We start from the raw sequence: 12374 nt of genomic DNA, 5'->3' as shown, positions 1-12374 counted from the left end.
TGATTGATCAGGGTCTTCACAGTGTTAGCATTCGTCCTTACTTTGCTTGGCCTCATTTCACGCCTTCCACTGAGAGCGTGTATTTGACATACATCCAGTGTCTTTGCTCCAAAAGAAACAAGATTAAACTTTAACATCATGGTATATTTTATTAATGTTCCCCTGCTTTGGCAAAGGTATTTAATGGCCCATCAGGCTTTATCATACAGAAGGCTTTAACTTCCTCTTGTTGCAGTTCCATTGTCAATGTGCCTGGAGAATCAACCCTCCGACGTGATTTCCTGAGACTGCAGCAGGAAAACAAGGAACGGTCCGAGGCCCTTCGGAGGCAGCAGCTGCTGCAGGAGCAGCAGCTCCGTGAGCAGGAGGAGTACAAGAGGCAGCTGCTGGCAGAGAGGCAGAAACGCATCGAGCAGCAGAAGGAGCAGAGGAGGCGGCTAGAAGAGGTAGAAACAGGAGACTGGAGTTTGGGGGGCAGAAGCCCCTCTCCCCCTCTTGTTTCCCATTCCTGCCATTTCAAAAGAATTCTTTGTAGCCCCAGGTTATCTCAGGAAAGAAAACATCATCTGAAAATCCAACTGTAAACAAAGAGCAAAGCACTTAAATCCATGCTTGGTACTTGAATATAAGGTGTCTTCTAAAGCATTTGAATATCCAGCAGCTCCTGTGAAGACAACAGGAGCCAGAGCTGGGTTGTTTGAAGGCGTTTTTTGTTGAAGAGGCTCATTCTTGGTCTTTGTCTAGGCGTAGGTAGACAGAAGAGGAGACATAAATTATTCCCAGGCGGATTTTTCTCTCAAGAGTACTGTTTTGGGGGCCATAACATTTTTCAGATTTCCCTTTAAAGCTTTCTCAAACATGTGTTTGACACTCATTCATGGTAGATGGAAGCCTGTTTTTTAATGTATTATTCTCTCATGAGCAGTAGCTTAGTGACTAAAAACCACCTAGATTATAAAATAATAGAATGATTTGGATTGGAAGGGGCCCTTAAAGGTAGATCTATAAATATGTTTTGTAAATCAGTGTTAAAATTATAATTCTGCAGGAATTACAAATATGTAAATCATACTTTTGTGATACAGTAAGTATGCAATTTCTATACAGTACTGGAAGATAAAAGAAAGTGAAATGTATGTGGACAATATTGTTCTGTCATATTTTCACCTCCTAAGATCTTGTGTGCATTTATATATATATATGTAGATGGAATATGCAGCATGAGCTTCAGAAGTAGGAGGATTTCAAAACAGCTCTTCAGGCCAGAGCTGGGTATGACACAGAGTTGAAGTGAAACCAATGCTCTGGCTCTTCAGGAAGTGCAGGGTCAAATTCCAGTTGTCCTTAAATGACCTCTTGCTTGAGTCTGTTTCAACCTTTCACTTAGCAGTGATGGAAAAACTACACCCAGTCTGGTTTTTCCAAATTCTGGTAACGTTTAATGAGGATGCAACCAGGACCAAATGTTGATTTGCATCCCATGACCTGTTTGCATAACAAGTAATACAAAGTTCCAAATACCTTTCCAGGTCACATTATGCTCGTTATCCCTCTTTTCCAAAGTGCAAATGAGTTTAGTGCTGCTATAAGGAGGGATTGGTAGCTAAGATTCAGCCACACATGAATCCATAAGGAGGGATGAGGGGAAGGCATATAAACCCCTTTTCTCTTCTGTTTCTTTCCCACCCTTCAGAGAATGCCAAGATAAACCTTACAGCACTTCCAACTGTTTTAGACTGTTTGTGGAGTAAGTAATAAAGATACTAGAAAAATAAAAGGTGAGCAAAAGTTGAGCTACTGTTTAACTGCTCAAATTTTTCTTAGTATGGGAGTCAATGATTTATTTTAAATGCCCCTTTAATCTCTAAGGTTCTGCAGGCAGTATTTTTTTGTTGAGGAAGAGAGGATTACAATTAAATTATCTAGGTCATTTAACTTTAGTAATCAGTGCAACTCTTAAAATCTGGATTTTCTTTTTAAAATAAAGGAGCTGCTGTTGCTACTAGTGGAAACAAAGCAATGCACCATTTTCTCTGTGTGGGTTGAACTTTTTGGAGATGTTGCAGTTATAACAGAATGAGCAAGTAAAAAGAAAAGGCAGTTACCTTTTCTTTTTACCTGAAAGTTATGTTTAATAAGTCCTGCTTTTTTAAGTTCAAATTAAAACTGACAGCTTCCACAGCCACAAGACAGTATGTAATGTAGATTGTATTACTGAATAAGGTTGCATGGTAAAACATGTAAAATTTGTAAGATCAAAGCTTTTTACCTTGTATGGGTCTATAACCTCTGCTTGGTTCCTTGGAGGCATAAATAGGAATGAGTTATAAAATAGGTGAGTTTAAAAAGTTTCCTTTTGCAGGTGATAGTGTAGCCATATTGTTCATCAAGTGCATTAAAAAAAAGACTCACATTTAGCTTTCAAAAAAATCCCACTTAGTTAATTGGATCTCGTGTTGGAAAAATGTATGATCCCAAGTGGTTTTCAACAAAACAGCAGCCAAAACAAGCTCTTTCAGATGGGGGAAGGGTAGTAGACACAAATTTAGATAAACATTAGTGTTGTGACACAATTGAAGGCCAAAATATTGAAATGTTGTCACTTTGTCCTTAACTCACCCCCCCTGTTTTGATGAAGCCAGTAAACAATGAGGAGCTTGATAATGTCAAGATTAGTGTCAGGCATTGAAGCTCAGGGCGTTCATAAATGAGTTGATATTTTTACCAGACTTGCTGTCTTGTAATTTTTGCTTGTGTAAAGTATGTATGCATATACCTATTTAATATTCTTTGGTAGAATTTTATGCCTTAGATAATCTTCCTGAACAAGTTGCATATACTTCCCCCCCTCCCCACTTCCTAAATTAAAATTGAGGGCTTGTTCTTACAATGCTGGCACAGAGCCTAGACAGTTTTGACCGAGACTGTAACAGGAACGGTGTTTAGGACATCTGCCAAAAAACTCTAATTCTCAGCAGTATTAGAGAAAAGATTACTTTTTAAAAGGCATATAGGTGACTTCTAAATGTCGTTGTTGCAGGAACCTTGCAGTTTGTGTCTTACTGAGGAGGTGAAAATGACATGTGGTCAAACTACAGAAAATTGCATGAGAATTTTGCAACTGGGATTTTGTCCCACCCCCAGCCCTTGTTTAAAAGATATATAAAGACTGTCAACTATGTAGGTGTTTAGATAGTTTAAACAAGAAATCTGACCTGCTCCTGGCTGTTTTAATGGGATTCTGTGATTCTATTCAGCAACATGGAGACAACTGCTGAGTATGAGAAGGCATTTGAATTTGTACTTGCAAAACTGAGTCTGGCTCAGGAAGCTAAAAATTGGCTGTGCTGGAATCCCATTCTCTGTGGACCTCCACAGTTCAGGATAGCTTCATTAAATGGTGTCTCTGTCCCTGGTTATGAGAACCTAAGATGGATGTTTTTGAAGTGGTAGGTTATAGCTATACTGGCAAGTAGTACAGTCCTGTAGAAGCAGATTGTGGAGCACAATAATTAAAGTGCTGAGGACCTGAAGACTTCATGTGTTTAAAGACAGGAGGAATTCCTTTGGACTGGCTGAGGTCTAGACTCTGTGCCTGCTTGTGGTTGGAGTGCATCAGCCTTTTTAATTTCATCCAAAAGGTGTGGTTGGCACTCCAAGACATCTTCAGAATACGAAACAAAACTGGATAAGTGGAGATGTTTGGATGATTCACTTCAAAAGAGCACTCCTGATCTGAACCAAGATGCTAATGTAGGTGTACCTGCAGGCAATTTTTGCCAGGGCTTTATTTCTTTTACAGAAGGGGAGCTTATCTACTTAATTTGAATTGCTTGCATCTTGAATTGGTACTGAGTAAGAAGTTCTACTTCTGGTTTATCTCTAGTGTGGACAAAGCAAAAATCTCTTTATTAATCTTGCCGATTCTCTTTCTAAGCTGATACCAGGCTACCTAATTCTTTGTGAAAGAAATAATTAATATAGGTATTATCAATCTTCTTCTGAATATGAGACATAGTAATAATATTTTAGGAATTTAAAATTAAAGGATCTGTATCTTGAATATTTCACTGTAGGAAGAAGGGCCTGAATTAGTTGGTATAGACGAACTGCCTGTGTAGTTGCATTGCCCCCTCCTGGTAAATCGTGCTCTACTGCATGGACTTCCAGTTTGGAGATGTCAGGTTCCATTATGAGATCATTATTATTGCACCCTAAAACCAGATAAGGAGCCAGGATATTGACACTGTATTTTCTTTGTGGGTTTTTAAAATGTTGTTTGCATAGTAAATGCCCATTTTGTGAAATGCAGTAATTTGAGGCAGTATGGGCTCTGTCAAAATTCTGTTTTGGCATGTCTGACATTTCTTTGAAGAGTTCTTGCCTTACTTTCTGGCTAACAGTTTGCTCCTTGGAAATAAGCTTTTCATCTGACATGTGCAAGAAAGTTGGTAATACTATACCAACTTTAGAAGATCTGCATATGCATCCCTAAGTTCAGGAATCTTGATCTATACCTGCTGTTTCTTGGACAACAGTGTTTTATGTCAGGCTGTTTTTGTAGTGCATGACCAAAAAGTACAGTATCTGACTGTAATCACACAAACTAAATTTAGAAGGCAAATTTTTATATGTAGAAACATGACATTGATTTTAACAGGTTTTCCTTGTCCCATTTCTGTCCTGTGGGCAGGCCTAAGGCACACAATGATCAGGTTTTGGTGTCCTCATAGAAGAGTTGCTAGAGCCAGTCAGGAAGGCAACCTTGTGCCAGCAGATGGAAGCAAGAAAGTCAGTATAGGGCTGGCTCTGAAGCCAGGTTGGGTCAACTCAACTTGCTACAAACCACTTTTGGCATTGCTTTGACAAGATGTGCACTAGGACCCAAGAGATGGTTGTCACTGTAGATTTCCTCTCCCTGGGCATGTTAAAAGTAAATTGCACTTCATTTATGACCACTGGTTTGATGCTGAGGTTTCAAAGGCCACGTGCAAAGGAAGTGAAACCTTTATTATACATTTAGGGCTGGGAATAAGGGGATCATGCAGTGTGAGCCTGTGTACAGGCTCCTGCAGTGCTGGGTACCTCCCTTCCCACTCACCTGGCAGGAGGCTGAGACAGTGTCTGATGGGAAGGTGAAAGTGATGCTGAGAATCCTGATCTCCCTGCCTACTTTGGCACATAGACAGGAGCACATTTGTGAGATTTGTCTTAAATCCATTTTTCCCCCCTATTCCTTTGGTGGGTAATAAATATCTGCTGATGTGCCGAGTTAGATATCTGGATCAAGGTTTCATCAAAAATCTCATCTTTTGACAATTGATTTTGTTTATTTTGTGCTGCCATGAGAAACTGGCTCTCTTAATCAGTTTGTAGCTCATTTCCCCTCATATTAAGTTCAGTTATTTATAATTATTGCCAAATATTTCTGAATTAATTCAAGAAGCAGTGAATTTGCCCGTCTTCCTTGTAGTGAGAATGATGCCATCCTGAGATCTGCAATATATCCACTTAACAATGTCAACACAATATTGTTTGAGTTGATAAATGTGCATATTATATTAACCAGTCAGCAGTGTGCTGTCTCTTGCATCCTCAAGGCAGCAGAATTATTGTACTTCACATCTTAGTTTTCTTAAACAAAAGCCTGTCAGACTTGATTAGCCAAGAAGGACCTGAATATATTGACTTAAATGTAGAAATTGCTTGACACTGAGGCATATATTTAGAAATAAAAGTGCCTACTTAATCCTTTTACAGTGCTTAAAAAATGAAGGAGGGGAAGCAGTGAAACCTATGAAATGCACCGCGTGCCGTAGCTGCCTTGCAGCGCTTTTGCTATTTTTATATCTACATTCATTGAAGAGAGTTGGCTTAAGCACGAGTGAAAAGGCTGCTAAGTGGATTTAGTTAGGAGAGATGCAAGAACAAGGAAGCTGTGTTTCTGAGAAGATCCAGAAAGAAAGTGTGGGGGATAAAAGAGTTTGTCTTGTGGCACAGGAAGGTGGTAGTGAACCCAGCATGATGCCGTGGGCCAGGGAAGAGGGCATGATAGTTACAGCATGGGTGTGTTTCAACAGGGGTCTCCAGGAAAGTCACATCTTCCCCCAAACTGTAGTTAATGAAAGAGAATTGGAAAGCAGCCTGTATTATTTAAGTGCTACTAATTGGTGGAATCACAGAATGGTTTGTGTAGGAAGGACCTTTAAAAACCATTCTGCTCTAAGTTCCCAGCCATGGACAGGGGACACCTTTCAGTGCTCAAAGCCCCATCCAGCCTAGCCTTGAAGACTGCCAGGGATGGGACATCCACAATTTCTCTTGGCAGAAGAGCTCAGAAAACCCAAGAACCATCTTTTTCCTCCCCCCCAGTATTTCTTCTCCACTGTCATGTCAGAATAGATTCCAGAAGATGGAGAGGCTGTTGATATTTCAGTTCCTTCATAGTAATGCAGGAAAATGTTCCAAGCAGAGAAAGCTCATCCCACGAAGTAACACAGCAAGTGTAGATCAGCCTTTGCTTTTTCAGTTGAGCACAACTATGAAACTCACACCAGTAACTGGATTTGTGAACCCAAAGTAAAGCTTAGTGTGAGTGCTCTTTCTTGCTGGACTATTTGAAGTGCCTTAAGATAGGCAAATCTGTGGCAGCTTTGCTTCAACAGAAATTTGGGATAGTATTAACCTTAACATAGATGTGATAAGGAAAAACCAATGTAGGTTTTCATTTTTGTTCTTGGGATTAAAATTGTTTGTGCTATTTTTTGGTTTAAATTTCTTCCATGTTTTTTTAGTATGTTATAGAAACCTATAAAGACAGTAAATGTAGTGATATTCCCAGCTGATGGTTGAACAGGAGACAGCTGGGCCTTTTGACGCTTAGGCAGTTGTGGGAGGCTGCCTGGGATTTCGAGGTAGGTGGAGTAACTGGATGCTTATGCTGGAGTGCAGGAAGAATTGGTCACGACTACATGGGCATTTAAAATGTCTTCTCTGAAGTCATATATGGTGCTCCATAGACATAAATGAGTCAGTTCATGCTTTCTAGAGCTGGTTTCCAGGTTCTTCTCAGACTTGAGCATACCTAATCAGCACCCGTTTGTATTTGGGTCATGTGTGGAAGCTTATCTGTGTAAGTGTAAATCTTACTTAGCTGCTTTTCCTCTTTTACTTAAAGGTGCATTTGATGTTTTGGGAGGAGCTGAGGTGCTGTTGGCCAGCCTTCCTTCTCTCTTAGGCAAAGTTTTGGGCAGTGCATTAAATTAAGCTTGGTTGTTGGGCCAACACTACAAAATTCTTAGCAGACCAACTGTTTTAAGAAACAAGCTACTTAGGGAAAGTTCAGATAGTTGGCATTTGAGTTAGCTGATTTAGTAGGGCTGATCACTCCCTTTTGGCAACAAGTAGATTGTTGATGTCAAGAAAGTTGTCATCTCTGAGTTCAACAGTTGTTTGAGGACTGGGGTTTGTGTTAGCCTTTCTTGAAGAGAGGAGTGAGTTTCCACACCTCGATTGTCATCAGGAACATGGTGCATGACATTGTGTATGTGCATGAAGAAACCAGAGAGTCTAAGTGAGGCTGCTTCTAGGGATAGATGTGTGCTGGGTATGAATTTGGTTTCCTGGTGGAGGGAGCACTTGCATAAACTGTTTTGTCACTCAGTTGCAGAGCTTGCTAGTCCTGGTAAATCCCGCTCTTCACCATAGAAAACAACCCCACCTCTTTCTTTGATAACAACAAAAGTAAAACTCTGTGGTTTCTTTTCCCTTTTTGTAGCAACAAAGAAGAGAAAGGGAAGCTCGAAGGCAACAAGAGCGTGAGCAAAGGCGGAGAGAACAGGAGGAAAAAAGACGTCTGGAAGAAATGGAGAGGAGGCGTAAGGAGGAGGAAGAGAGAAGAAGAGCAGAGGAGGAAAAGAGGAGGGTAGAAAGGGAGCAGGTGAGTCCATGATACAGATATATGTGCAATACGTTTGTTTCTTCTAAATTCTAATTTAATTTTTAAAAAAGTAGTAAGCCTAAATCAGCTTAGAGGCAATGTAACACTAACTCTTTCATCTTTGTTGTTTTTGACAGCAAGTGTACTAACATAGGATTGTAGGGCTTTATGGAAAATTCTGGCAGCCTCAATATTCTCTCAAAAAAAGAAGTCTTGTTGCAGTACTCATTCTTAATTCAGTTCATGCCCCTGGGCTGGACTAAAATCACCAGAACTGGCAAAATCATGACTGGGGCTGAAAACTGTTTCTAGGCTTGTCTTGCTGGATCAGTGGTTCTTGCAGGACATGCCCCTGATCAGAAGGCCTCCCAAGAGAAGGGTAGCTCTGTTGTGTGTCAACTTCTGGCACACAGAATTGGTCATTGGCATGAACTTTGAATACTCTGAATTTGAGATGGAATCTTTGAGCTGCAGAGGATTTTCCATCCTAAAACTTCAATATGCAATTTCCCTCTCTTACTCTGTTTAAAATCAGTAACGTATGCCCATTCAGGCAGCAAGTATATCTTAAATTATGCCAGTGTGCCCTTAATACATTGAAAGTACAACTGAGAAACTTGTTAAACTGTGAAATTCAGCTGCTATATTCATGCATGAAATCTGCATGTTTTAAAATCCTTTAATAGCTTCAATCAGGGTGATAATCAGAGCAATACTTACTGTGCATGTACTGCAAAATGCTGATTGCAAATAAAGGGCCAAAACTTCTGTCCTAGAGGCTGATTGATTGTAAATTTCCCATTAACTTCAGGAATGCTGGGTTTGGCCTGACATACCTTAATTTTTTCTTACATAAATTCACTGTATTGAGATCACTGATGATTGTGTTACTGGGAAATTTTATTGTGTTTGTGTATGTTTCAAAGATTCTTGAGTCAAAAGGAGAGAAGACTAACCAATGGGAATAAATATATGGAAAATCTCTAATTACAGCATAGCAATTTGCTTTTGGGCAGACACCGGGTATTCCCCCAGCTGCTTTTTAAACTGTTGAAATGCTAATTACGCACAGTGCCAGTAATGACAAATGGTTAATTGGTGTGGCCAAGCTGAACCACTCTGAATTTTTATTCTTTTTTTTTTAGAAGAAAAGACACGTTCCCTCTTAGAATTTTTGTTAACTCAAACTGTGGCTCAGCCAGTGTGCGTAACAACAGTATGGTGTATCTCATCAGTCTGTCACAAGACTTTCTATAACTCCCATCACTGTATCACTGATCCATTAATTTCTTTATGCATACACTGTAAATGTGTGCGTGTGCTTGTGTGTGTGCGCATGCACATGTTACATACTTCCATTAATTGCATGATAGGATGTTACCAGCTTGGGTTTGGTGCTTCAGAGTTTGAGTTCTTCAAGGGGCTAGGTGAAGTGAGGGTAAATGTCTTGATCTGTTGAGGCTGCAGGTGAAGAGGTGGCTAGATGGCAAGAGCAAGCGAGTTTGGTCTAATTTCTGTTTCCTGGTGGATGTTTGTTTGTGTCATAACCATCGCATAATTCAGCAAGGCTGGCAGTGTTTGCTCAGGAGAGGCTTCTGGTGAGGGCGGCAGGGGAGACTCGGCAGGGCAGGTCCCAACTGCACTTGGCAGAGCCCGTTTGGGGGAGCTTGCTCCAGCTCTGCCTACACTATGCCTGGCTCTAGCTGTTGCTAACAGTTCATCGCACCAGTGCAACACACTAATGTTTAATACAACTTGCATGTGACTTTGTATTGGCTGTGTTGAGTCAGACTTGCTGTGTTTTAACTTACCAAAACCTTCAAGTGCGTTTTGCTGCTTCTGAAACCACTTCCAAAATACATAAATGAGCACTGGCCTGTGCCGGCAACATTTGCAGGAGTGCACATTTCAGAACAGGAGGGGCCAAAATGTCATGCTCAGGAGGCAGAGCTTCCTAAATTGTTCTGCAGGCACTAATCCATCCTGAAGTGAGTTTCTCATTAAAGCTGAACTGGGGAAGTAGCGTGTGGTGTTCCACCCAGGGGGTTCTGATGCATTCCTTTTGAATAAATTTATTGCTGGGTAATTTCTATGTGACAGGAGTATATCAGGCGACAGCTAGAAGAGGAGCAGCGGCACTTGGAAATTCTACAGCAGCAGCTGCTCCAGGAGCAGGCCATGTTACTGGTAAAGCACTGTATCTGTTTTGTTCAGTAGCTATAGGATCCATTTATCCAGCCAGTCCTAGGCTTCCCTCAGTCGGGCACAGCTGCACTGACAGTATGACAACAAAGGAGCTTGATTAAAAGGCCATTTATGCTAGTGTTGTGGGCTGACAGGCACATATGAGAAGTGCTGTATGGTCACACTGCTTTCTGGGCAATAAGAGGAGGCTTTATGTTAAAGTGGAACAGTTCTGGTGTGGTGGTCGAGTTTCTGAACAGACCTTGGCATTCAGTGAAGAACTAGAGTGCTTGTGTTGCAGATCAAAAGCACACATGATATGTAAATCCACCCCAGGATACAATGGCCTAGTGTTGGTCTAAATCATTGTTTTATGAACTTAATACTGGATTTAGTATAAACAACTCTTTTTTTCCCTTTAATAAAAATCAGTTTTGTCATAACTCTCCAATCATGTCAAGCTTAGCAGTACACTCATGACTTTCCCAACATAAGACACAAGTCATATGGGTCTAACTTAGCTCTTGGTTACACGTTAACAATAAAACAAACAAACAAACAAACAAAACAGCAACCAGAAAGGTGCATTTTTAATGGGATTGGTAGGGACACGTCCACCTTACAGTCAGTGTCATGTCTTGAATTCCTCCCCCATTCTCTCAAAGGAATACAGATGGCGAGAGATGGAGGAGCACCGGCAGGCAGAGCGACTCCAGCGGCAGCTGCAGCAGGAGCAAGCCTACCTCCTGTCGCTGCAGCACGACCACAGGCGGCAGCAGCAGCAGCAACAGCAGCAGCAGCAGCAAGAAAGAAATAAACAAAGCTATCATACCCCTGAGCCAAAATCCCACTATGAACCTGCTGAAAGAGCACGCGAGGTAAGTCCTGCTAGTGAACAGGAGTCTGCTAACTGCTTCTCTGCCTGCTGCCATCAGCATGACTGCAGTTCTGCTACACCAAAGCACCACCCATAAGGAGCAGGATATTTTAACTGTTGGTTACTGGTTTTCAAGCCCTAGGGCAACTTCCGAGTACTTCTGCTGCAATCACTGGAGTTCAGGCTTTTTGAGGTGTAAAAGTTGGAAAGAAGGTCTGGAAGGCTGCAGACTAAGGGGCCTGGTTTTGGAAGTATCATGTCAGGAAGTTGTATCTGTGCTTCATCAGACATGCTTTCTTAGGAACTGTTGGTCCAATGGTCTGTGTCTCTGGCAAGTACTGGTGATTTGAAATTGAGAGGCAGTTGGAAAGCACATACCTATGATGGATGTTAACACTCAGCACATTTGTACACATTTGGTGTTTTAACTTACACTTTTCAAAATTTCCTTCTCACGAACACAAACCTGAATTTCATTAGTTTCATTTCTGAAATGTTAAGTATTCTTTTCTGAGATCACGTCCCACTCTTTTGAAACTCTATGGTGCTGCCTTCTTCGACTTCAGGCGCTTACAAGTTGATCTGAAGTGCTGTGCCTTTCAGTGAGTCTTCACTGGTCCATGAGTAACATTGGTAAGCAAGTGAACACCTCTTTGATGTATATTGGCTTTCTTTCAGTGATCTTATTCTTGTGTTTCCCTTGAGCACCATACTGCCCACAAACCACCAGACTGGGCAATGTTAGTCCAAGCTCTTAATGGCATTCATCAGCTGCATGTGGGAACTAGATAAATGCATTTTGGAACAAGAACAGAAAATATATTTAGGCCTGCTAAACATGATAAAATAGCTCTTGGTTCAGCTTCATCCAGCAGTGCCTCTTAGTCTTTGAAGTACTATTGTTTGAGCTTGGTGGACACAAACTCATTTTATTCTAGATGCTGTTGTCCAGGTTCTTAAAAAACTATGTTTGTCCTATCTCATCCATTCTGTTTGATGTGTCTTTCTTACTTGGACACATCTGATGTGTCTTTCTTACTTGGAAGAAGTTCATACTTGTCTGGTATGTGATGGTGCAGACATGGAACCAGCCCTCTTGTCCTTGTTGCATGCTCTTGGCCCACCTCAATTAAAGCATAGCCAGTCTAGCACTTCTGTCCAGCCTGAATGCTGGCTGGGATTTAGAGGGATGCAGAACTGTATCTGCTTCATTTTCCTCTCAGAGCTGAAAAGGAGAGAAAAAGATTCAAGTGTTCCATCCTTTAGGAGAACCACTGACTCAGTTGTTTTTCCTGTTGTAGTCTTTCTTTTGTGATTGCTCTAGCCCAAAAGAGTAAAGACAGAAAAATTGATTAGTAGTCAGATCTTCCCAGA

General features: G+C 41.1%; 1 protein-coding gene across 1 annotated transcript in view; it reads left to right on the top strand.

Annotated features, from left to right (window-relative positions):
• Positions 1–12374, top strand: part of MAP4K4 (mitogen-activated protein kinase kinase kinase kinase 4) — a 165741-nt gene that overhangs the window by 120455 nt on the left and 32912 nt on the right. The window contains exons 12-15 of the mRNA XM_077173407.1: positions 236–446; positions 7778–7939; positions 10040–10126; positions 10789–11001. Of these exons, the coding sequence (XP_077029522.1) occupies positions 236–446; positions 7778–7939; positions 10040–10126; positions 10789–11001 (673 nt within the window). The remainder of the gene's footprint in view (positions 1–235; positions 447–7777; positions 7940–10039; positions 10127–10788; positions 11002–12374) is intronic.

This window comes from Agelaius phoeniceus, chromosome 2 (assembly GCF_051311805.1).
Source record: "Agelaius phoeniceus isolate bAgePho1 chromosome 2, bAgePho1.hap1, whole genome shotgun sequence".
Lineage (NCBI taxonomy): Eukaryota > Metazoa > Chordata > Aves > Passeriformes > Icteridae > Agelaius > Agelaius phoeniceus.
This window is presented reverse-complemented; position numbering and strand designations above follow the sequence as displayed.